This window comes from Chinchilla lanigera, unplaced genomic scaffold, assembly GCF_000276665.1.
Source record: "Chinchilla lanigera isolate Chin_1 unplaced genomic scaffold, ChiLan1.0 scaffold00054, whole genome shotgun sequence".
Classification (NCBI taxonomy): Eukaryota; Metazoa; Chordata; class Mammalia; order Rodentia; family Chinchillidae; genus Chinchilla; species Chinchilla lanigera.
The window spans coordinates 9925889-9952504 of record NW_004955455.1 but is presented as its reverse complement, the minus strand read 5'-3'; the positions used below and the strand labels follow the sequence as shown (position 1 = coordinate 9952504).

Sequence of the window (26616 nt, the reverse complement as noted above, 5' to 3'; positions counted from 1 at the left end):
ACACAATGCGGCGAGTGGTACGACAGAGCAAGTTTCGGCATGTATTTGGACAAGCAGTGAAAAATGACCAGTGCTATGATGACATCCGGGTTTCTCGTGTGACCTGGGATAGTTCCTTTTGTGCTGTCAATCCCAGATTTGTTGCCATAATCATAGAAGCAAGTGGAGGTGGAGCTTTCCTTGTACTTCCTCTGCACAAGGTGAGTAATTGGAGCTCCTGTGCTGTTTGATACCCTCTGGGAATCTCTGTATTTTTCTAATAATTAACAACTTTCTATAAACTGTATGTTTATAGAGATTATTAGACTGGTAAAATTGAAGTTAAATTCCTGCATGCTTTTCTAACCACATCAGCTCTTCTTTAACAGGATCATGAAAGACAGTGGTGACCTCTGTCCTGGGCGTGTCCTTTGTGAATTTAAAAAAAAACTTTTTCTTGAGTATATTTTTGTTATAATAATAATTATATTCTTTTCAGGGAGTTGGTACATAGACATATTGCATTTTAATCATTTTCATTTCCCCTTCTCATTTTTGCCTTCAAAAAAGATTATGGAGGCCGGGGATTTAGCTCAGCGGCACAGCGCCTACCTGGCAAGCACGAGGTAGTGAGTTTGAGTCCCAGTACTGGAAACCCCCCCCCCAAAAAAAAAGATTATGATGATGTGTGAACACAAACAGGTATAGAAATTGTATGATTTGGTTTGTAATCATCCACTCACAAAAATTTTTTTTTTTAGGATTGTTTTTAAAACATTTACATTTTTAAATGGGTAGATACTTGTAAGATAATTTTTTTTTATGAAGGCAGGAGGCCTAAGACTTTTTAGTTTTCTTTTTTTTTTTTTTGGTCTTTTTGAGACAGGGTCTTGCTATGCAGTTCAGGCTGGCCTTGAGCTCACTTTGTAGCCCAGGCTGGCCTCAAACTTGCAATGATCCTCCTGCCTCAGCCTCCCAAGTACTAGGGTTATAGGCGTGCGCCACCACGCCCAGCCCGACTTTCTGGTTTTCAATAGTGAATGTATGAGAACTCAAGAAAATATTCCAGAACTATACAAATTCCAATTCTCGACAATAGTAAGTTTTAGCATAGCACTTCAACAGTGATAACAAGTGGTAGAAAAAGAGGATCTTGACTGAAAGTAGTTCTGTGTGTACCTGAACTTCAGAAGGCTTCCAAATCTTCCTTTCTCCTTACATTATCTTCTCAGAGAGTCAGCTCCAAGCTCGGAATAAGAGTGGATGCGCCGATTATTCATATGTAGTGCAGATCAAAATCTGTCCTTTATTAGCAAACCTCAGAATGATGAAAATGAAAAATTTTTTAAAAGGTATGAAAGTGTAGAACAGTGGTAGTGAACCTGCGGCATGCATGCTGTAGCCAGCAGTTTGTTGTCATTGAAAACTCTAAAAGGTTCATAATCACTGGCCTAGAAACAGTTGTTTTCTGGTTATCTTAGGAAGAAAATGAGTTTGTGAGCCCTGAGGTCTGAGGATGAGGGCCGAGTGCTAGTGATGGTACAGATGATAGTCACATTACAGCTGTTTCTACTCTGCTACAAAACAGTGAGGACCCGGGCGAGGTGGCATGCGCCTGTAATCCCAGCACTTGGGAGGCTGAGGCAGGAGGATCCACTGTGAGCTCGAGGCCAGCTTAGATCACAAAGTGAGCTCAAGAGCAGACTGAACTGCATAGTGAGACCTGTCTCAAAAAACCAAAAAAAAGGTGAGGGGGAAGCAGACCCAAATGCATATTAGAGATACATTTCATCATAATGAGTTGTGAGTTTCTGAAAGTGGTCACAGTAAAGTGGGTTTTCTGTCAAAATATTGTATTTTGCCCATGATATTTTGATGTTTTCCCCTTAGGAAAACTTCTGATTTCCTTGTAGTTTTCTGTCAGAGCTGCTCATGCCAAGCTTGTTTTAGTATCTGATTTTTACTTTAGTGTCTGGGTTAATGTGACAATAGAAACCTCTTTCTCCAGACATAGAGAGATGGATGCCTTTTTTTTTTTTTTTTTTTTGAGACAAGGTCTCACTATGTAGTTCAGGTTGGCCTTGAACTCAGTGTGTGGCCCAGGCTGGTCTCACATTTGTGGCAATCCTCCTGCCTCAGCCTCCCAAGTGCTGGAATTACAGGTGTGCACCACCATGCCCAGCTGAGATGGATGCCTTTGGGGAACAAATTTGATTCATGTTCCTAAATGCACTTTCTTATTGGTGAATGTGATTCTTTTCATAAAACTGAAAAATCTTGAAGGAGAAACTTTTCATGAAACTGAAAATTTCTTCATTGATGCTCACTAAATAGGGCTGAACAATTAAACATTTCTACTTTTATTTTTATGCAGAAAATTTCTATTGAATGGCAAACAACACACTACACTAACTATACTTAACCTGAGTTTGGGGTAGGAGTTTGAAGTAAATGTCAGTTGCATTTTGTCTCTACAGCTTTTTAGTTTATTCCTACAGCAACAAGCAACATTTAGAAATTTGTGAGTTTTAGAATGTCCAGCTGAGAAGACAGCCACAGTTTGTCAGCTGAGGTCAGGCACTGGAGCATCATGATCTGTTTTGGAGTTAAGAGATTTTATTTCCCCTTTTATAAACTGAGGGATAATTTAAGACATTCTTTTCTTCAAAGAAATGGAACACACCAATTAAGAAGCCCAAAATAAACCTTGAATGGCTAATCTTCCACTGAGTTCAGACAGTTCCCTTCAACTTCCACATCCACAAAAGGTTCTGTGAACCCATCTTTAGTTTTACAAACCATGAGAAACTTGAATTTCACGTAACCATTTAAGGGAGTATGCAGTTCATAAACTGACTCTTATGACTTGGTTTTCACTGCATTAAGTGGCTTACATTTAATAAATGTTAGTGTTAGTACTATTTTGTTCTTTAACTAGCCTTAGAGGAATTAGACTAGAATAAGTCACTTTATTTATGTACTTTTTTTTGTCTTTTTGCGACAGGGTCTCGCTGTGCAGTTCAGGCTGGCCTTGAGCTCACTTTGTAGCCCAGGGTGGTCTTGAATTCACAGTGATCCTCCTGCCTCAGCTTCCAAATAGGTAGGCCATCCAAAGCTACATTGCGTAGGGCTGTTGCATTCTATCACTGATGGGCCTATATGTATTATGTGTGATTTTTTTGTGTGTATTGAAGCATGTACGTAACCCTAGTGTCAGTATGGAGTACTGAAAAGCACATAGGTCTGGAATTAAATTGGAGCTGTGAAATTCAGTCCTATTTTGGTCACCTACTTGTAGTGAAACATGGAAACATGGATGTGTCACTTTTCTTTTTTTTTTCTTTTTGAGACAGGGTTTTACTATTAGGTTCAGACTGGCCTTGAACTAACTTTGTAGCTCAGCTGGCCTCAAACTCATGGCAGTCCTCCTGCCTTAGCCACCTGAGTGCTGGATTACATGTGTGTGCCACCACAACTAGCTATGTTACACCTTTTGCACTTCCGTTTTTGTCTCTGCAACATGAAGGACTATATATAAAAGTGATTTTTTTGCCTTGAAAATTCTAGGAGATCTCAGAAGTTCTTATCTCCTTTTTTTTTTTTTTTTTTTTTAAATATACTTTTTTTTTTTTTTTTGAGACAGGGTCTTGCTGTGCAGTTTAGACTGGCCTTGAGCTCCCTTTGTATACCAGGCTTGTCTCGAACTTGCAACAATCCTCCTGCCTCAGCCTCCTGAGTGCCGGGATTACAGGTGTGGGCCACCGTGCCCAGTTCTTATCTCCTTTTGTTCTCAGTTATAAAATGATTTCTGATGCAGCTGAATTTGGTAGTCAAACTCATCAAATAAAACACTTGTTCCATTATTTTCTCATTTTGTCCAGCACCTGACTTAGTTAAAGTAGGTGCTTTTTTTTTACTTTGGTTGATTTTCCACCAATGCCAAGGCTGAGCCCTGCGAAAAGGAATGGTCTTGTGGTCCTTCTAGACAGTTCTGTGCTGTGGAGCTCTCAGAAAGATCTGCTGTGGTGGCAAGGCCTGGCCGTGAGCCTGAGGGTGTCAGGTAATGGTGCCTTCCCTCTTCTTAAGATACTGGCTGGGTACTGGGGCATCAGTAGCTGTAGAAAATAGAACCATCTTCCACGTTTTTGGGAGACCTACATTTTTATGTGCTTTATTGGACAACTTAGATATCCTCTTAATACCTACCTTATAAGTATTTGGTATGATCAGAAGTATTTGAGTAAGGATTATGAATTTTGCATTTTTATAGATGATGATAGTTGCTTGTTTATACAAGTAAGTGTTTTTTTGACCATCACATGTGATGAGTTGGCTCGATTGTGTACCAGCTGAGTGCCTGGTGTGTGCCAGCATCTGCCCTCAGGAGCACTTGCCTCTAGTTTTCATTGTGGTCATTTTCCTAATCCCCCCAAGAGCATCTGAGCACATGGCAGGTGTTTAGGTGTTTGTCTTCCCTTTGGAAGTGTAGCCTTGAAGCAGAAATATGGTGGGGTTCCCAAGTGCATGGAGAACCCATAAATCCTAATGTAGGTCTCTCTGCCCTGGAAAATAGATTCTGCCAGTATAGTGGCACACACGTGTAATCACAGCACTCAGGAAGCTGTGAGGCAGGAGGATCACTGTGAGTTCGAGGCCAGCTTGGGCTTCATAGTGAAAAACCCCATCTCAAAAGATAAAAAAAAAAAAAATAGATTCCTACAACTTCACTTTCTTGAAGCAGTTTTATAACAAGGTGGTGCTTTTGTTTAAAAGCAAAGAAAAAACAAATCTTTAAGAGTAATACGAAGTTACATTAAAGTCAGGGTAGCAAGAAATTTTGTGCTATGTTGATAGTCTAGGATTATGCTACTAAGCATGAACATTGAGAGCTGGGTATGGTTTTTAATAACTACTTCAGGAGCTTCTGCTAATGCTTCGCCTGTTGTTTCTGGTTATAGGCAGGCAGATGGTTTGGGTGATGTTTTGTTGGAGGCTCTGTACACAATAATGTTGAATATATATGTATTCATCTTAAGATGGATGAGACCTTTCTTGGAAGGCTCTCAAAAACATAGTTTTCTAAGAATTTCTCTTGAAAGCTACTTAGTGTCAGTAGTACATAGGGCTTTTTTTTTTCTGGTACCGGGAATCGAACTCACGACCTCGCGCTTGCCAGGCAGGTGCTGTGCTGCTGAGCTAAATCCCCAGCCCCGTAGGGCTTGTTACTGTAACCTCATGAAGCTTGTGGTTAGATTCTGAGAGAGTATAAAATAAATTAGGGTATACCAGGTTTTAAAATCTAAAATCAGGACAGATACATTAACGTATTTGTGTGTGCTCACATACAAGTACATGCACATATACAGCAATAAGGATACTTATGAATGAAGGTATATTTTAAGCATATGATCTATGAGATTTTGTTAGGAAAGTTTATTAGAGAAAGTGGGATTGTAAAGGTTCACTGCTTGGGGAATATGGAAAGTACTCAACCCTGACATGGGGTGATTCAGATTAGCACACGTGAGTCCAGATCCCTTTTGTAATGCTTCCATCAAGCTGTGGCATGTCACTTTGGCATGACTTTTCCAGGTATGACTTAGTACATTTTCATGTTCTTTAGTCTTTCTGGGGATGCATAATAAATAGTAGTCTTACCAAACACAAGTTAGCTTTGTGGTTTTGGCTATGGAGCATACTTTTTTTTTCTTCCTTTGCTACAACTGAGCAGGCTGCCTTGTCTTAAGAGCACAAAGGTTTGCACCCCCTACGTAGTCAATAATATTGGCACCAACAAACTTTTCCTTTGTGAAGGACCCACACTTGTGATGTGTGACTGAACATTCTCTCCTTGTTGTAAACCATTCAAACAGCGGTGCTTCTGGTTAGGCACACATGCACCCTCACTCTCATGTAACCGCAAACCTGTAAATCCTGCCTTAAATGAGTGTGGGGGTGTTGTTTGGAACTACTTTCTATGCTCTTGATCTCTTGATGTTCACAAGGCTGGAGGGTTTAGACTGGATGACTCCTGTCTTTCCTGACTGCTCCCTCCTTCCCTTGCAAGTCATGTTACAGAGGATTTATTGTTTCTTGGACTGGTGGCTCATTTCATCTTTATGTGCTGCAGAAAGGATCTCTGGTCTGGTCCGTGAGGGGATGGCTGTGGCCAGGTCTGTTAACTTTTGGATCACTACTACTTCCTCTCTCTGTTTTTTGGTGTGGCTGTGCAGTACCTTTTTATTTGTAGTTGTTTCTCTCATTTACTTTGTAAACTGAGTGTAGGAATATTTAGGATCTTGCCCCATTGTCTGTGAACTCCATTTAACTCATTTTGCTTCCTAAGCATTTTGTAAAATAATTCAGTCCTATAGAAAATCACTTAAATAGTACCTTCTCAGTCCTTAGTAGAGAAATTAATTGATTACCTGTAATTGATGCCTTAGGTATTAGGATTTAAATATCTTCTAAGACCTGAGTTGACAAGGGTTACTTTATGGTGTTTGCTATGTTTTTTCAGGAAGAATCTTTTTGTTCATTTCAGTCAGTATTCCGAGTGCCTAATAAGTACATGGTGATCTCCTACTGTTCAGTATCCAACTCAAATATTACTTGGTGGTTTACTGGGACAGAGGAAGTCATCCTTTGGATTCTCTTAGTTGCTTCTTTATGAGTACCACAGGCTGTGTCATAACATTGTATTATAATTTCTTATCCCCTTAAAAGTTGGGGGTAGTGGTTAGAAATGTATGCTCTTGTTTTTTTAAAAAATTATGTTTATTGGTACGTTTTAGGTATACATAATGATCACATCCATCATATAGGGAATTTGTACGTGTACATGACACGACTTGATTCTTTTTTTTTTCCCCCATTCCCCTACCCTCTTTTCCACCTCTCTTCCCCTTCCGCTCCTTGCTCTTGATTTCTTGACTCACTTGAGTGGAGGATGCAGACTGGATGGCCGTTTGTGTGGTAGCTTTTACACTGGTTCCCCAGACCTCGCCTTCTGTGCTGTGGTTGGCAGCCTCCACAGCGGACTCCAGCGAGTCTCATCTCCTAGTATTCATGCTTTTGTGTGGTTTCTGCAACATTGAACCGAGCTGAACTGTGTAACCACAGGATGTGGTGGAATTGATGGAGTGTGATTTTTGAGACTAAGTTATAAAACCTTCCCCTGTATCTGTTTTGGAGCTACCATATTGTGTGGACATAGCACCTGCCCTTGATCTTGCCAATGAGGAGCCTTGTGTATTCATAAAGTGCTGTGGCATGGCAGTGAGAGGGATGAATCCCCCCTGAGCTTGGAAAATGGAAGACATCTCAGTGAAGATTCTGTTTGAATTTGGGTTTCTCCTGAGTATAGGAGATAGAGGTGAAGCAGAAGAGGAGCCTACTTAGTTCACTGAACTGAGAAGTCAAGAGAGGTGTTTGTGTGTCCAAGAGGGCAAAGAAGTAATGGCAGCCACGTTGCTTTTCCAAACTCTGGGATCTTGGAGTTCAGGTTGAGTTTTCTGGTACTGGAGAAACAGGATGTTTGATGGGACGGAATCGAATCATTTATGCATGGTGTGAACTAATACTGTGAGTCAAAAAGAGATGAAGGATAGCTTTTTTAGTAGAGATTACACATTTCTTGGCTCATTTTTTCTTTCATGTCCAGTGTGAGTTGTGCAAAATGGTATTTTTCTTGATAATGTGGAGAAGAACCACAAGCATTTAGGATCATCGTTATAACTAGATAAAATAGGGCATCTTACCATGGTGTCATTTTCAGGAAGAAGCAGTGGCTTCTGTCACACTCCTACAGTGACACTCCAAAATGAGATCAGATTATATTTGGAGGGTGTCCTTCTTATACAGTCTGTTAATTTTTGCACTTGGTAGGTTTGTTGTTCTTCTGTTCTGCAGTTGTAGAGTCTGAAGCTCATATAGAGTGATTGTCTTAAGACAGTAGGGTCTTTTGAATTGAGAACTTGGATCTCTGAGTCTTTGTTTTTACACATATGCTTTTTAACTTTTTATACTGAGTATAAAGGATTTTTTTTTTTTTTTTTGGTATAGAAATTGTGGTACAAGTTGGGTGTGGTAGTGCACCATGCCTGTAATCCCAGCACTCGGGAGGCTGAGGCAGGGGGATCGTTGCAAGTTTGAGACCAGCCTGGGCTACAAAGTGAAGCTCAAGGTCAGCCTGAACTGCATAGCGAGACCCTGTCTCAAAATGACCAAAAAAAAAAAAAAAGAAATTGTGGTACAGTTGGGGGTGGCATTGCACAGCTGTAATCCCAGGGGTTGGGAGGCTGAGGCAGGAGGATTGCCATGAGATGAAGGCCAGCCTGGGCTATATAAGGGAGTTCAAGGCTAGCATGCAGTACTTAGCAGGACCCTGTCTCAAAAGGAAAAAAAAAAAAAAACATTGTGGTACAATCAGCAGTTAATCTTTTGCCATTCTTTCTCTGAGTAGAAACCTTAATAATAAAAATAGTAGCGAAATTGCCAGGTATGGTGGTGCACACCTGTAATCCCAACATTTGGGAGGCAGGGGCAGAAGGATCACCTGAGTTCAAGGCCAGCCTGGGCTGCATAGTGAGACCCTATCTGAAAAATAGAACTAAAAATAGTAGCTGGTCAGGGCTTTGATTTTTGTCATCTTAGGGCTTTGGAAATGACTTGGTCTACAGTGATAGCAAACCTTGTGGAGCTTTCAGTGATACAAACAGCCCGGTGTGGCTCGTGTTCAGCACCACTGGTCTATGCCATGTCTTGTGTGGAAACAGCCGCAATGATGATAAAAATCACAGCAGTGCACATTTCTTAGGGCTTCTCTAAGTGTTAGGCACTGTGCCAGTAAATGCCTTCTTTCATGGACTGCTTCAAAAGGAGTGGCAGTCTCCTGATGGTGCTTTTCTGTGTGATCTGCAGTCGTAGCTAGCACCTGCTGGATTTGCATTGGCTGCATCTCTGCCTTGCTGTACGTGCTGATGGGCAGTTTTCATTTGTACAAATAGCAGTGCTCTGATTTGGAGAAGGGTAACAATGCCTGTGGCCTTTTGTACAGATGTGGATGTTTGGCACTTGGTGTTATGGGCAGAGGATTTTACCACATCCTGATGTGTTATGGACTGCCCATTCACTCCTACTGAAATAGATTCTGTGTGATACCAGGAACACATTAAACTGTCACGTGTGTGGGCCATGAAGGACTGGGGGATGCCATGGGGAGGGCACCAGCTGCAGAACAATGACTTCCAAATTATGTCATGAGCTGCCAGCCACACGAGCTCAGCACAGCCTCATTACCACATGAAGTACCACAGAAGGGCCTTTTCATTTTCTCCCAGTGCTTGTGTTTTCCAGTCTCTGGGAGGGGGAGCTCACTCTCAGTTAACAATGGAGCACAAAGTCCTGACAGAAGGAACCTCACAATGCGCCCTGGGGCTATTTTTGATGACAGTGAGTGGCTGTGACTCACTGAGAGTAAGTATGCCCCTGGCAGATGATGGTTTCTACACCCCTACTCCAGAGATGAGCAGGCAGCCAGTCCTTTTGTGTGTTTCCCCGGTCAGCTTCTGCTGTTGCAGTTCACTGATATGTCCACAGCAGCCGGGCTGCAGGCCTGACAAGCTCTGACAGTGGTTTTTACCATATATGGCCATCAGAGCTCTGTGGCTGACAGCCGGCCAGGATAATTTCCTTCCTTTGCTTTGATTGGCTGCATGGCAGCTCAGAGAATGGTGGGATCTGAGAGTGTGTGGTGAAGAGAAGCCACCGAGTCAAGTGCAAAGAATGTTTAACTCTTTCCTGGGTTTCTGGAGAGCTGGGTGTGCTGAGCCTGCAAGCGAGAACTGCTGGCAGAAGCCCTCCTGTGTGACGGGGATAGCCACTGCCTGGGCAAATGGCTCAAGCTAAGAACGGGCCCTGAGTACAGGTCACTCTGAAATAGACTCAAGGTGTAATGAACGCCTTTCTGCAGTCATAGCTTGTCCAGAAGCTACTTTGTAACTGTATGTAGTAAATTGTCTGGTCCTGCCAAGTTGAATAACTGCTTGCTGGGTGTATGACTTGAGAAGAGTCCAGGGAAGAATGAGCTGGGAGGCGAGTGATGGGGCACATGTCAACTTTCTCTGAGGAACGGTGACTTGGGTTTCATTTCTGGCTGAGCTTTAAGTCGTGTAATGATACAGCATACTGAATTAGGGCTGTACCCCAGTCTGGGTTGTTTACAGCCACTGCAAGTTAGGAAGTGCCAGGCCAGGAGCCCAAGGCACCCCTCTCTCCATTAAAAAAGGTTAGAAGTTTTGTTTTTCATCCCCACTTCAGGGAGGGTGGATTTTCATTCTGATGCTGGTGAATAAACTAGTGCAGAGCCGTGATTAGAAGGGCTGGCTAGCGATGGGGCTTGCTCTTCAGTCAGAGAGGCCCAGTGGAGACATCTCCATTCTCATCTACTCACTAGGGGTTAAGCAGCCAATTACTCTACTTTCTGATCTTCAGTGAATGCTTTAACTAAATATGCTTATAACACTTATGTCCACTGTTCTTTTGCTTTTTAGCTTTTGCTTTCAAGATGAATTTTATTTGACTAGGTTCTGCTTCATCTTAGTTTCCTGATTTTGTTTGTTCTCAGCTCAGAAGTAGCATATGGAATTATTTGTGTACAGTGATGAGCAGGAAATACTAGGTTTTCACTTTTTAAATATTTTAAGTTGGAAAGTTAGGCAGAGCCGGGGACATAGCTCAGTGGCACAAGTGCCTGCCTGGCAAGCTCAAGGTCCTGAGTTTGATTCCTGGTACCAAAAAAAAAAAAAAAAAAAGAAAGAAAGTTAGGCAATACAGTTTCTCTTATTGTTATTGCACATTTAAGCATAGTTGAGTAAGGAAATGTTAACTTTCCTACTCTTTTGATTTCTAATAATAAAATATTTAACAGCTTTCAGTAACTTTCCTCAAGTTCTTAATAGACTTTAATTATGATCTGTTGAATGTTAACCTAGTTTCTACAGAAGACCTGTGATGGCAGAGTTATTTGCTTGGCATTGTCCCTTCTGTCCATAAAGACTATTTTTTTGCCTCACCAAGTAAGTGAGATCTTCACCAACCGTACTGCTTCTCTCTGGCTTCTTTAGTTGCTGGCTTACCTTGCTTATGGGGTAACTCAATCTCCACATTTTATTCCAGATCACCTCCTCTTACCCTCAAGGTTGGTGTTTCTGGTTCCCTTAAAGTAAAACCAACTTAGAATGTTTTATTCATGGGCCATGAGCTGTCTCTCAGTCACCAGCCTGTCAGCAAATCATATATTGTCTATGTCAGTCTTTCTGGTCCGCTGCCGGGTCCCTGTCTTGTCATTCCTGCCAATCTTGCCTGTCCCATGACTAGTTGCCATAGCTCCTCCCTGGGGAGCAGCAGGAGTTTAAGAGATTCCAAGAGAACATGTATGCACATAAATAATTCTGTCATAAGAAAAAGGAAGTTGGAAAAAAAAAGGAAACCCACTTCAATAGATATCCTTTTCTGACTCCTTTGAACTTTGCACAGTGTGAATGGAGCCCTTATGGTCTGGTTGGAAACTTTGCCTCTGCTTCCAAGCACATGGTTGATTTACCATTCTCCTTGCTGAGAGTTCAGGGATTCTCACTGTATTGACCCCAAACCAGAAGCGGGTCATTACTGAAATTTGGGCACATGGAGTGATTTGGAAGACTCTTTTCCTTTGGTTTCAAAAACCCTTATTCCCCTTGTTCCTTGAGTCAGGTCATGTAAGCTGCCTTTGATTGCCTTCCTCAGGAAGAGGCGGAGGCTGTTTGGTCCCTCGCGCCGGGGCGGTATAACCACGTGCATCATGGGGGGTTCAGAAATTGGAAAAGGACTGGCAAGTGAGGCAGCCGCCTGTGTTGGGTTAGATAGGGAAACAAGGTGGAGAGCAGTGAGTCCAGCACTCTCGATGGGTTTGCAGTTACATGCTGAACTCCAGAGTTCAAACTGGAGAGACTGTGTTGGAATACCCAGAACATTTTAAGGGAAGCATTTGATTTGACTGATGTATGTCACTTTTCATCACCATTGGAGTTCATTAGCCTTGTGAAAAACATGTTAGTTCTGAGTAAGAATAAGCCTGCTGGGTAAAATGTGTGACTCTAGCAAAATGTAATGTGTCTCTATTGTTGAGGGAGCTTAGTGATTATTAATACAGCAGGAGCATATTCAGCCTAATATTATAATGAACAAGTGAATATACAAATTGAGAACAACTATGTGAAGAATCACTCTATATTAATAGTCATTTTGCATGTTCTTTTGTGTATTACATAGGACATAGTAAAAGCATCCCAGTGGTGAATATTGGGAGGGTGACAATGGCTGTGTGTACACCTATAATACACCGCTTGCCACTTTAAAACAGTTTATCTGGGAGAGGAACTCCTTTATTGAAACATTATCTCTGAGAACTTTTTGTGTGTTCGTATACATTGAAGATTTTTTGATTACATAGTATTGCTATTTTCCTCAGTATGTAGGATGTACAGTATTTATTAAATGTGGATTTCTTTTTGGAATGAGATATGAGATGGATAAATAAGGTACACTGTTAGATGGTGGTGATTTTCCATTGAGGTTGACTTGAAATATACTTAGAACTAGAAAATACTATTTAAGAATTATGTTGAACTTTGTGTGCCTAAAGAAGAATGTTCTTGCAGTTACTTAAATAACAAACATTCCTTTTTAGATGTTAGATATGATTTTATATTTACTGGTGCTTACGTTTTTGTCCCCTTCCCCCATGCCAGTGGGAGGAAAGTGTTGCCTGGTATTGTGGGTGTAGTTGAAGCACTAGTCTCCTTTAGCTTTGCTGAATCTTTTTGCGTACTCTTGAAACTTTTAAGGACTTCCCTCAAACCTAAAACAAACGAGTAGTGCTGGTGTCTAGGGTGTTGTCTGCCGCAGCGAGGGCTGCAGGCTGGACTGTGCCCAAAGCCATCACCCTCAGCTTGGACCAGCCACGTGGAAAGTGTGCTGCTGCACCTCTCCCTCATGCCAGCTGTACATGTACTTTGGAGGCTAAATTTTCATTGTGTTCCTGTTGCTTGGCTCTAGGTAGGACACTGGATCTTTCAGGTACTAAGAATGACTGTAAGCCAGTGTCCTCACCTATTTCATCCATGTCCCATGATTTCATGAACTGGCTCTGGACCAGAGCCTTTGGGAACCATCATATTTGTCATTTTTTGCAACTTGTTAACTTCCAGGTCATCCTAACCCCTTGGGGTTTTAGCTAGACAGACACTGTTAAAATCATCCTATGGCATGTGGTTTGGACTAGTAAGTAATCAGTGAATCAAAAAATGTATTTAAAGCTGGAGCTATAGGCCGGGCATAGTGGCGCACACCTGTAATCCCAGCACTTGGGAGGCTGAAGCAGGAGGATCGTTGCAAGTTGGAGACCAGCCTGGGCTACAAAGTAAGTTCAAGGCCAGCCTGAACTGCATAGTGAGACCCTGTCTCAAAAAGACAAAACAAACAAACAAACAAACAAAAAAAAAAAAACTGGGGCTATAAAATCTATTATATTCAGCTAAACCTTCAATTTTCATGCCAAAAAAATAGTGATATTCTAGATGGTATAAATGATATGATTTATCATTAAATGTGAAACAGTAGATCAATTAGTAAAATGAAATTATTTTTATAAATATAAGCCTCAGAAAATTGAAGAGCTCTTAAAATAAGTCACCTTTTAGTCAAAAAAGGATATCTAAAAGTTGGCGTTAAATTCTTACAAATCTTCCTTCCAGCCTCACCAGTCATGTAAATTTGCTGTGCAGGTAAGCAGTGCTGTCACTATGACATGTGGTAGATGTCTTTCTGAATGGGTGCTCACAGGCTAGCAAATTAGACATGGATTCTTTGGTTTACTCACTGGATGATAAATGAGCGTGTATCATGGGAATGAGTGAGAACTGCATTCTCATTAGCTCCGAGTGTAAAACGTCTCAGAATGATGTCTCCTCATCTTTGCCTATTACAAGTCGTTGGTGTGGTTTCTATGCACTTGAGCTCTGCAGTTTTAATAATATTTACTTATTTGGTGAAATATATTTTTGTGCTTTTGTTTTTATTTTATAGGTAAGAAGGTATTTGGAAGTATAAGCCCTTGAAACAAGCTAGCTGATAACTTTATGAACATTAGTATTCAAATGATCAACGTACATTTAAAATGCCAGTGTCCTCCATACTTTCTCTTCACTTTTGTTCTTTTATCACTGTCAGATAGTCAATTCCCTTTCTTTGAAATGCAATATGACGCTACTTGCCTTTTTGTTTGTTGTAAGGATTTGTGATGACATTATAACCAGAGGAAGCAGCTGCTTGCAGAATATCATTTTTTATTAACTCTGTGTTTCTCATGGCCAGCTGCCAATAATTTTTGGCTTTTGTCCCTTTTCACAACCCATGGCTTAGTGGAAATTTTCTTTGCCTGATGGTATCTGTTGTGGATGGTCAGTGATAGTTTATAAATGTCTGCTGCTTAACTTTCTCTGTGCCTCAGTTTCTTTATTTAAAAGGGGGGGACAGTAAAGTTCCCTTACTACAAACAGTCTTGTGAGAACAAGGATAAAAGGTTTTCAGTACTAGCTGTCATCATCATCATCCTCAGGTGGAAGTAGGTGGCAGTTGCCCTTTCAGTGACGCTCAGGTTCCTGAGAAAATGTTTTATTCTAGTACCTTTAAATTATAGGCTTATTGTGACTTGAGAGGGGAATGATAGAAGTACTTATTATTCTCAGATACCTTCCTTGAGTGAAGAATACTGGTAAATACCTACTAATTTTTATCCAGTGTTGTTTAATTGTAGCTTGGGAGGGTGTCTTTCAGTAAACTTCTTAGTATGTTAAATGAACACAAGAAGTGGTAATACTTACAGATTCTCCTCCAGGTTTCTTTGTATCTAACCAAAAGTTCTACCTGTCCCAAATTGGAAACAATCATTTGTTGTTGGAAATTCAAGTTCAGAACTGTATTTTACCATCAAGGATGGCAAATGTGGTATGCTGGGGAGAGCCTAAGAATGCAAAGACCCTGAGATAGAACAATTCAGATATAAAAACTGGGGGAAAACATAAAATATAAAGTTATTAATAATACATTGGTATGTTTCTCACCTTTATTATATTTCAAGTTTTTTTCAAAATAGGAAGGAAACATCAAATAAAATAATAAGATACTGATGTTCTCCTCCACAAAGTTAAGCAGATGTTAGTATTTTTGTTTGTTTCATAGCTTTCTTTTCTGGAAAACAAAATATACAATGTAGCTAAAATACCATGTCCTTTTCTTCATGTCAACTTTCATTTTCTCAAATATGATCATTTTTGTTATATGCATATGTATCTATAACATACACTTTTATTTTTTATGTGTAAAAAAAGTTTTTTGTGCTGCCTAAGATCAATGTGTGTGGCCGGGGATGTAGCTCAGTGGCCTGGGTAAGCGCAGGGTCATGAGTTCGATTCCCAGTACAAAAAAAATCAGCGTGTGAAGCTTTGTCCAAGTATTTATTCGCATACTAATGCAGAATGAAAGTGTTTCTACCTTTGCCACCATTTTTAGCAATGCTGCAATAAATATTCTTGTGAAAAATTTGGGAGCATTTTTCTCACCCATACCTCCTAGAAGTGGTATTGCTGGGGGGTGGACATCATCTTGTTACCATATTGCTCATGAAAGGAATTACAACGGAGTGTTTTCCCATGAATACTTTATATGAGTTCCTCTATCCTGTTTTTTTTTTTCTTTTTTTGAGACAGGGTCTCACTATGTAGTACAGGCTGGCCTCAAACTCACAGCAGTCCTTCTGCCTCAGCCTCCCAAGTGCTAGGATTACAGGTGTGAGCTGCCATGTCCAGCTTTTCTGACATTCTTGCTGGCATTTATATTTAGAGTTTTACATTTTGCCAGACGTTCCCCTCCCACCCCGACTGGAGATTAAACTCAGGGCCTTGTGTGTTCTACATAAGTGTTCTACCACTGAGCTACATTCCCGGCTCTTCTGCTGCTTATTTGTTAAAACAGGGTCTCCCCAGGCACATGGCTGTAATCCCAGCACTCGGGAGGCTGAGGCAGGAGGATCTTTGTGAGTTTGAGACCAGCCTGGGTTACAAAGTGAGTTCAAGGCCAGCCTAAACTGCATAGCGAGACTGTCTCAAAAAGACCAAAAAAACCCCAGGGTCTCACTATGCATTCTGGGCTTGAACTCACTATGTACCCTAAGGCGGGCTTCAAATTCCCAGCAGTCCTCCCGCCTAACCCCCTCAAGTGCTGACGTTATAGATACACTGCACCGTACATGTCCCTCTGCTGCTTTTAATTGAAATAAAAGGTTACCTTATTGTTCTAATTTGTCCTTCCCTAGTAACCAGTAAGATTGTCTTTTCATACACCTGTTGGTTTTCAGGTTTCCTTCCTTATGAATTCTCTGCTCATACTTCTGCCTGTTATTCTGTTAGGTTGTAGAACCCAGGGCCTCAAGCATGCTGGGCAAGACTTCTACCACTGAGCTACATCCTTTGCCCATTGTAAGTGTTTTAAATTGTGTGAAGGTGTGAATATAAATTAATTTTCACTTATGCTACTTGGGATTTATGCTTCTTGAATCTAAAGACTTGCACTTAGGCATTACCTCTTTTAATGTTGTCTCTATTCGTTCTGGAGGAATATTGGGGCGAAGATATTGGGAGTCAAACTCAGGACCTCATGCTTTCCAGGCAGGTGCTGCACCACAGAGCCAAACCCCTGGACCCTGGAGGAATTTTTAAAATTTTATTTAATTTAATTTATTGATATTAGGGATGGAAGCCAGGGGCTCTCTGTCACTGAGCTACATCCCCATCCGTTTTTATTTATTTATTTATTTTTTACTGTGAGAGAGGATCTTGCTGAATTGCCCAGGCAGGATTTGAGTTTGTAATCCTTCTGCCTCAGCCTCCCTCAGTGCTGGGATTACATGTGTGTGCCACCACACCTGGCTAGGAATATCTGTTTAAATGAGTGTCAGACTAGATTTTTAGAATGTTTTAAACTATGAAGTATCATACATTCAAAAGAATAACTGTATCTGTAGTTTAGGTTATAATTTTGGCTGAGCGTGGTGGCACACACCTGTAATCCCAGCACTTGGGAGGCTGAGGCAGGAGGATCGTCATGAGTTCAAGACCAGCCTGGGCTATAAAGACCAAAAAAAAAAAATTGTAATTTTGAAATAATTACATAAAACAGAACAAACATCTGTGAGTCTGCTGCCATCCACTTATGCCAAAGAACATTACCAGGGGTGCAAGTCAGATAATCGTCTCCTATTGGCTTTTGTGGGGCTACAGTGAAAGAATTTGGTAAAACTTCCTGGCTTAGGTGCTTAATAATTGTTCCTTCTTTAAGCAGAGACATGATCAGAGATACGAAAAAATGGATTCTACTGTTTTGGTAAATTTCAGGTAACATTTGTAAAGCGCGTCAAGTGCTGGGATAGTAAGCACTTTGTCTCATTTAGTCCTTACATCACTTCCTTCTGTTTTTTTTTTGAGACAGATCTCACCGTAAAGTCCAAGCTGGCCTTGAACTTACTATGTAGCCTAGGCAGGCCTTGAACTTGGGGTCCGTCCTCCTGTTGCTTATGCCCCACAAGTACTGATTACTATTATAGGATGATGAGCCACCGTGCCTCTCTACATCAGTTCTTAAAGAATGAACTCTTAACATTCTAGTATTACAGATTTGGAACTGAACTTGTGGGCTGTAAAAGCTTGGCCAAGAACTCACAGCCAGAAAACGGCAAAGCCTGGGCAGTGTGGTTTTCAGCTCTTTGTATTTTGCTTGCTGCCTGTTGATGACCCAAATAGTTATATTATTATAACTGTCAGATTCTATATAATATGGTGTTCATTGGTATTTCCTTGTAGTCGTTCCCCAACCCCAGTACTGGAGATGAAATCGAGGGCCTTTAAGCATGCTAGCTAGGCAAATGCTGTACCACTGAGCTACATCCCCAACCCCAGGGTTTAATGAATTTTGAAGGGAAGATGTGAAGAACCCTAAGCCTTATTAGATCTGTGAATAGAGCCATCTTCAAATCTCAATTAGAATTTGCCTTTCTTAGTAGAAAATTTCCTAAGACTTGTGATTCTCCCGCAAGCCTGGCTGAACGTTCTTTGTTTCCCTACCCCTGTGCCTGTTCACATGGACCGTGTTTCACGCTGCATTGTAAATAGCTATTTAGTTTTCTTTTTTTTATATATATATTTAGGGGTTTTGTTGTTGTTGTTTGTTTTTGTTTTTGTTTTTTCGGTACTGAGAATCAAACTCAGGACCTTGCGCTTGCCAGGCAGGCGCCTATGCTGCTGAGCTATCTCCCCAGCCAGTAAATAGCTATTTAAATGTCTCTGTCCTGTTCACATCTGTGTTTTCAGCATTCAGCAATGTGTGTGACCCATAAGAGTTCATAAATCATATGTATCCATTATTTCTTGATGGAATAATATAGATATTATGTAAGAAGAACTCATAATGTGACAGTTTTTTATTGAGTATTTATTATATTTGATACTATAATTAAGTTTTTTACATACTTCACACAGCCGGTTATAATATTGAGTTATGATTTGCCTAAACACATTCTCCTTTAATTTCATCATAATCCTGGGAGTTAAGTATTATTGTTACCTGTTTTACAGACGGTGAGCTGGAGTTTAAAGAGATAAATTGACTTGTCTAAGGTCAACCAGTGTTTTAAGTCCTAGAGCCTGATTTGAACCATACCTGTCTGACTCCAGAGCCTAAGGTGTAGCATTTTAGCACATTGCTTCTCTGGGTATTTCCACAGTCAAGTAAAATTGGAGAAATCATAGTTTACTGATCTTTAAAAATTGCTAAGAAGCCTGGCCCGGTGTTGGGACAACTTGGCATAGCAAGAGAGCAACAACAGCAATTGATTCGTTTACACTGTGCAGTGATTCCATTTTGTGCACCTGCTTTTAGAGCACATACAGTCACGGGTGTATTGACATTAACCCTGTTTTAAAGAAAAGAAAGCCACTTTTATATATTATATACCTGTCACTACAGCAGTTGTCCTGGTTGACACAAAATTGGTGTGATAAGTCTGGGTGAGCCAGGTGTGGTGGCACACGCCTGTAATCCCAGTATTTAGGAGGCAGAGGCAGGAGGATCCCTGCAAGTTCAAGGCCAACCTGGGCTGCATAGTGAGTTCAAGGCCAGAATTACAGTGAAACCCTGTCTCAAACAATCTGATTGGCGTGTTAGGTTTGCATGTGAAACATGAGGAAATTGTGGTGACTGTGGCCAGCACTGAACTTCATCCTTCATGATGTGTGAACTGAGTAACAGGTAAGGTCAGAACTGTTGAACTGTCTGCTGGCATTGCTGTTGGTTGAAGACGGTGGAGAGATTGAGACATTAAAAATGTGTGCCCTTTATCCCCTAAGCAGTAGCTAAAGTTCTTTTAAATTTTTCACATTTTGAGTAATACCAAAGAGCTTTTTTGGGGGGGGTGTATTGAAGATTGAGCCCCGGGCCTTCATACTGAGCTATATCCCCAACTCTCTTTTTTTTTTTGGTTTTTCTCCGGTACCGGGAACCGAACTCACGACCTTGCGCTTGCCAGGCAGGCGCTTTCCAACTCTCTTATTTAATTTTTTGAGATAAGGTCTAACTAAGTTGCTAAATTGCCAAGATTGGTATTGAATTTGTAATCCTCCTTCCTCAGCCATCTAGAGAGCTGGGATTGCAGGTGTGTGTCACCATGCTTGGCTTTTTCTCCCCTCAGTAGAGTCATACCAATGATTGACAGTTTGGCTCTTGTAGAGTTGTATTTTGATAAAAAGGACTTATGAATTCTCTTTGTAATGTTTATAATGCAAGTTTGGATCGTTGGAATTTAATGAAGTGTTCTTGGTAAGAGCTATTTCTAGAAAAGAAAGTTTACAATTCTTACTAGCTCACATTGACACATAAATGGCATCTTGTGTAGACAGTTGAGTTTTAAGGGGAGATAGTAAAGAAGAAATGGGCTAATAGGTTTGTTTGTTTCTTTTTTCAGACGGGTCGAATTGACAAATCCTACCCTACGGTATGTGGCCACACAGGACCAGTGCTGGATATAGACTGGTGCCCACACAATGATCAGGTCATTGCCAGTGGTTCAGAGGACTGCACGGTTATGGTAAGCACCCAGGGAATTGCATGTATGCAGGCTAGTGAGTGAGACTTGCCCAGAGCCCCCTCTCTCGTCCCTCCAGCAGTTTGGCTTGTTGGATTATTCAAGGATTTAGCCACATTAAAGCTCAAATGTAGGGGCTGGGGATTTAGCTCAGTGGAACAGCACCTGCCTGGCAAGCGTGAGGTCGTGAGTTCAAATTCTGGTACCAGAAAAACAAACAAATAAACAAACAAACAAAAAAAGCTTAACTGTAGATAGTCTTTTACAGCCCCTTTATCAACAGGTTGTACTATATTGTCTGTTCTTCTTTTGTGTGAATGTATATGTGTATATGCTTATTGACAGTTTACCTCTGTTCTATGCGAAGATTTAAGGGAAATTAAAATGACTTTCTAATAATATTGTGAATGCTGTTTGACTGCATGCCCTCTTATATCCCAAAAAGGACAGAAAAGAACTGCCATCCCAGACTTCATGTTACAGTGCAGTAAGATGCCAACAGTTGTGCACATAAAATGGGATTGTAATAGGTACTGAGATGATAAAAGTTTTAGCAAGTTCTTCCCTCCAAGCTAATGTCAGAAGATGTTTTCTGTCCAGTTGACTCATTTGTGAAAGTTTTTTTTTAAATGAAGATAAACAAAAAACTTCCTTCATTTAGATTCCAAAAGTACAGTATATATGAAGGCAGACTTGGGAATTCTTTTTTTCAGTCAGTTTCTTGCTATGTTACCTAGGCTGGCCTCAAACTCCTGGGCTCAAACGTCATGCCTCAGCCTCCTGAGTAGCTGGAACTACAGGTCGGCACTAATGTGCCCAGCTCAAGAGCGCTGTTTAATATAATGCTACTTGTTCTTGTCTGTGATCTTTAACCTTAAGATAGTGATTATCAGTTTGGATTGGTTTGTAATACTTGCCAAAATTATGTTGTAATGGTTACACAAAAACATGATTTTAGGGAAGCACTGCTGCCCCAGAGATAACTGAAGACCACCCCTAATTTTATAAGCATTCTCCCGCATTACAAGGATAGAGCTCTGAGAGGAGTTTTTTGGTGCTACTGGAGGTTGAACCTAGCGTATTCATGCTGAACCACACTCCCAACCCCTTATGTTTTAATTGGAGACAGGGTCTCCCTAGTTGCCCAGAATAACTTGCTATCCTGCCTCAACCTCCCAGAGTACTGGGATTATAGGCATGCATCACCACGTGTAGTAAGCCACATTACTTTTACATTCCTTTTTTAATCTGTGGACCGACACATTGTTTGAAATGCTTTATTCATTAAATTATTTTACATAAATTAATTCATCTCTTTTTTTTTTTTTTTCTTTTTGGTATCAGGAATTGAACTCAGGACCTTGCCCTGGCCAGGCAGACACTTGTGCCACTGAGCTGTATATCCCTGGTCCCAACATAAATTAATTCCTAACTGTGTTATTTAAACATCTACTCATTTTTTCTTCTTTTGGTTGAACATGACTCCTCCTATGATCTCATAATTTGGCAGCTAAAGCATATTAAAGAAATGTGCTGCTGCTGCTGAAAGGAATTGTTCTGTTTAATGTGCCCTGCTAAACTGATCATTTTAAGGCTACAGACACATTTTGCTAAGGGGAACATCATTTAGACCCGATGATCATTTAGACCAGAATCTTCAACTCAGAGTCTTAGCTGCTTTGGTTTTTTGGGGGTTTTTTGTTTTTTTCTTTTTTTTTTTTTTTGGTTTTCTGAGATAGGATCTCACTCAGTAGTTGGCATTGAACTCTGTATATAACCCAGGGTGGCCTTGAACTCGTGGAAATCCTCTTGCCTCAGCCTCCCAAGTGGTATAATTCGAGGCATGTGCCACCGCACTCAGCTTCTTATCTGCTCCTGAAAATGCAGATTTAATTCATCTTGTTCTGTCCCTGACTGTAGTCTGCCTTTAAAAAAAAAAAAAACAGCCACAAAAATGGCAGTGATGCTCTAATCCCTGCACTGAGGGAGGATGAGACAGATCCTATTATAAGTTTGAGTCCTGCCTGGTCAACTTAGTGAAACCCTGTCTCAAAATTAAAAAATGCAAAGGGTTGGAGATATAGCTCAGTGGTGGAGCACCCCCTACTCTGTTCAATCCCTAGTACTGCAGGAGATAAAACATAAGTCTTCATACTGTAAAACACAGAGAAAAGCACAGGAAAGACTTACATGGCTCAGGTGATAAGTGAATCATGTGAGCTGAGTGGACACCCTGTAACACCCCACATGTCAAGACCTAGGACTGCCCCAGCCTGTGCACTCAGGTGCTTGCTCTCTCTGCCCCATCGCCATCATAGCCCCTTCCTCTCAAAAAGGAGCTACTAAAAGCAAAAACAAAAACAAAGGAGCTGCTGTCCCTGCTGTTATAACCCTCACTTTCTTTCCTGTCAGTAAGGTATTCATCAATCAGGGGTGCATCCCCCAACACTATTAATTTAGTCTTAATGGTTAAAAAACCCTGGTGTGTCCTCTTTTAAGTTTCTCTAAGTTGCTTTTCCATCCTTTTCTGTCCTTATAATGTTCTGACTCTTGGCCTGCCTTTTCAGCTGTCTGTACCCCTTGATATGTCCACTGTGCTGTCTGAGTTTCCTGCAAACTGACAGCTGGATCCCAAGGTGGGAGATTCAGCTTCAGTCTCTTAGACAGGACTATTGCTAGTGTTAGGTTCTTCCATCAGGTGTCTGTTTTCTTGCACCTATTGGTACTTAATTTCCAGATGGAGTAATTCATTAGGGGTCAAAAATAGTGATATGAAATTATTGATACATTGTTTGGTACTGGGAATTGAACACAATGCCTTCACACTGAGCTATATACTCACTCCTCTTTTTTGAGATAGGGTCTTGCTAAGTCATTAGGTTGCCCGGGCTGGGCTTGGGCATGTAATCCTCCTGCTTCAGCCTCCTAGAGTGGTGGGAGTACAGATGTGTGCCAGCCATACCTGGCTTAAAGTCTTTGATTTTGCTTTTAATTTTTCGTCTGATAAAATTTTATAAGATAATATTCACTCTTGCTTACTATTAGAAAAGGAGGATAAATACTTGATTCCTTCCTTTTTACTTACCCAGTTTTTGAGATAATGAATTAGTTTTCTCTCATCCTCAAGTGACCAGTTAACCTCACCTTTTATTTCATTTTGAACTTGTGGATTTGAACATGTTTGATAAGTGGATTACAGTCCATTACATTTCTCAAAGCACAGATTGCCAGTGAGAACCTCATCAAGATTCCTTAGTCCTTTTGAAACTAGCCTGTGGTCTTTGCTGTCTGATATGTGAGTGTTTCATGCTTACCTTAGACATGATGAATCAGCCATTTGTTTCAGAAGCCATGGTTTCTTTGGAAAATAGTGTTTCTAGATCATAGTCTGAGTGGTAAGTTTAATCTTCATTACTTGTGAGTGTGTGTGTGTATGTGTGTGTTTGGAGACAGGGTCTCGTTCTGTAGCCCAGGCTGGCCTTAAACTCACAACTCACTGTGGTCCTCCTGCCTCAGGCTCTGGATGCTGGGATCACAGGGATATATATATCACCACACCTGGCTGTGGTGATTGTTTTTAATGATCAAGTAAAGTGGCTTGAGAATGTAGATGAGGTGTGATTGAAAAATATGGTTAATGTTTAAATTTAGAGAATTTGTTATGGCACCTTTCTTTTTTTTCCCTTTCTTTTCTTTTTTTTTTTTTGAGACAGGGTCTCACTGTATAGTTCAGGCTGGCCTTGAACTTGCAGTGATCCTCCTGTTTCCGCCTCCTAAGTGCTGGTATTACAGGCGCGAGCCACCATGCCTGGCTAGAATTTGTTATGGTAAAAGATACATTGCCATGAATCCCTCTCAGAATACACACCTTCCTTTGGAACCCACTTATCCCGGTATTGCCACTTCCTGAAGCAGTTTCGGAAGTCTTTAAATCACTTGTAGATTACTTATCCTTAATACAATGTAAATGCTATATAAGTAATTCTTGTACTGGATTGTTTAGGGAATAATGACAAGATAAAAAATATATATCTGTGCATGCCTATAACCTCAGCACTTAGGAGGCTGAGGCAGGAGGATTGCCATGAATTGAAGGCCAGCCTGGGCTACATAATGAGTTCAAGGCCGGATTGAACTACATAGCAAGACCCTGTCTCAAAAAAAAGAATAGGATGCATTGTTCAGCACAGATGCAAATTTTTCCCTTAACTTTCTGATTTGTAGTTGATTGAGGCCTTGGATATAGAACTCATGCCATATAAAGGGCCAACTAGGTGTTGTTTGATTTTTCTTTTGGCAAGTGTTACTATTAAAGCCAAATAGTAATCTAGTTTTCTTTCCCTTCTAATCATATATTATATAACTCTATACCTAAATACTCATAGGTTTGCTGTTGTTGTTAAAATGTAGTTGATTTTATCAGAATACTATTGGCGATTTTGAGTTGATACTCCTGGGTATGTGGTGTGCTCTTTCAGTAAATAGACACAAATCTGGGAATAGGAGCATTGCCTCCCCACGATGGTAGATCTCTGGTCCTGGTAATTTCCAGGAGCTTAGCCAGGGCTTCCTTGTCTTCCAGGTTGACCTCATGAAGGTAGCTGTGGTGTGAGTCTTCTTGTGGACCAATCAGCCTTCCCCTTGATACAGTAGTTGGGAAACACCCATCTTACAATGCAGGTCAGACAGGAAGACAAACCAGACTAGTGGGATCCACATCATGTGCTATCACACTGGCTAAGCCCTGTTTTCTACCAGGGTGATGACACTATTAACCTCTGCTCAAACAACAGGTGATTTCTTAGTGGAGACTTCCCTTTTACTGGCAGTTTGCTTTCTAGTCCAAGCCAAGTCTCTCTTGCTTCTCTTATTTGTCTTTGGCTAGTTTAGTATTGCTGGTCTCAGTCTGGCCTGTTGGTCTCAGGTGTGACAGGTCAGCTGCACGTACACTCTGGTCTGATAACTTCCAGGTCATATGGCTCTTGGGTGGTTTGCCTATAATCACTTGTATTTTGGGATGAATTTAGGTTTAGTTTTTCTGTTATTCTTGTTGTTGTTGTTGTTTGTGTGTTTTTATTGTTTTGAGATGGGTCTTGTTATGTAGTTCAGCCTGACTTCAGACTGTTGGCTATCCTCTTGCCTCAGCCTCCCAAGTGCTGGGATTACAGGCATGTGCCGCCACGCTTAGCTTATGACCTAGTTTTGAGTAAATAGTATCTCTGAGGGTTTTGTTTTGTTTTGTTATCTGCTGCTGGTTTTACGGGGAGACTTGGGAAAATCTGAAAATTATGTTACCAGTGAGGCCACCATTTCCCCAGGATCCTCTCATGTTACCCTTTATGGGTATTGCCACGTAAACATTTTGTAAATTAAATAATGCTTTGGGATAAATCTTACTAATTTTTTTAAACCCTTAAGTATAGAACTGATATCTAAATCACTCTTTAGTCACATAATGTCCCCCAAATCATGCGTTATTATTGGTGTAAACTGAAGCTTTTATAGCTTTGCAGCTGAAATGAAATTAAATATTTGATCTCTTGTTTCTTAACACCTCATTTTCCACTTTGCTCTCCTAAAGGTAAAAGAACACTGCAAAATAGATCAAGTGGTTTCAAGTAATACTGTGCCCTTTTTTAAACAGAAAAGCTCTCAGTAGTTTCTGAGCCGTAGGCTATTGGTAGTGACTCCTGCGGTACAAATGGTGACGAATGGTAAGGAGTGTAACAAGGGCTTGTTCCAGGTGAGGAAGCCACGGACGGAGCCAGAGACTAGGAGCACAGGCAGCTGCACAAACGCTCTCAGCCTCAGTTGCTTTACATATAAAATAGATTTACAATCATAATTCTTGTTATTATAATTATAATGCCTACTGAGAAGATCAAAAGGAAGGTATTTATGCATGTGTTATTTTTTGTAATGAGTGTGAGTGGGTGCCTATTCATAGTACAATTCATAATAGCAAGAATACCTTGAACAGACATTTGGTAGGAAATGCAGTAGAGCTAGTTTATCAAATGAACTGTGAAAGGGTAAAATTAATTTTAAAAACTGCTTTTGGAATTATGAAGTCCATTAGGCCTCAAGCATTTAAGCATTGTGTGTTAATTTTGTGAGCACTGATTGAGTGATAGTGATGTTAACTTTAATTGCGGATCTAGAAGGGGGAAAGCCAGCCTTGATGGGTGTTTCTCCATCCTTTAAAGGTGGCTCCCTTAAGCAGCCATAACGTAACTTATATTGACCCTGCTTACCTTTATTACTACTTTGAAGCAATATTTGATGTCCACAAACAGCAGTTAGGTAAACCTTCCTCCCAGAAAGTACAGTTTGCTTCTGGATTTTCCAAATTTTGGTACTGTGCATTCTTCAACAATATCTTCGTATAGAGAGTCCTTGAGGTT

General features: G+C 40.7%; 1 protein-coding gene across 1 annotated transcript in view; it reads left to right on the top strand.

Moving 5' to 3' along the window:
• The window catches only part of Coro1c (coronin, actin binding protein, 1C), a 47262-nt gene continuing 20646 nt past the window's right edge, over positions 1–26616 (top strand). Inside the window, exons 1-2 of the mRNA XM_013520465.1 lie at positions 1–200; positions 20093–20215. Of these exons, the coding sequence (XP_013375919.1) occupies positions 6–200; positions 20093–20215 (318 nt within the window). The 5' untranslated portion in view covers positions 1–5. The remainder of the gene's footprint in view (positions 201–20092; positions 20216–26616) is intronic.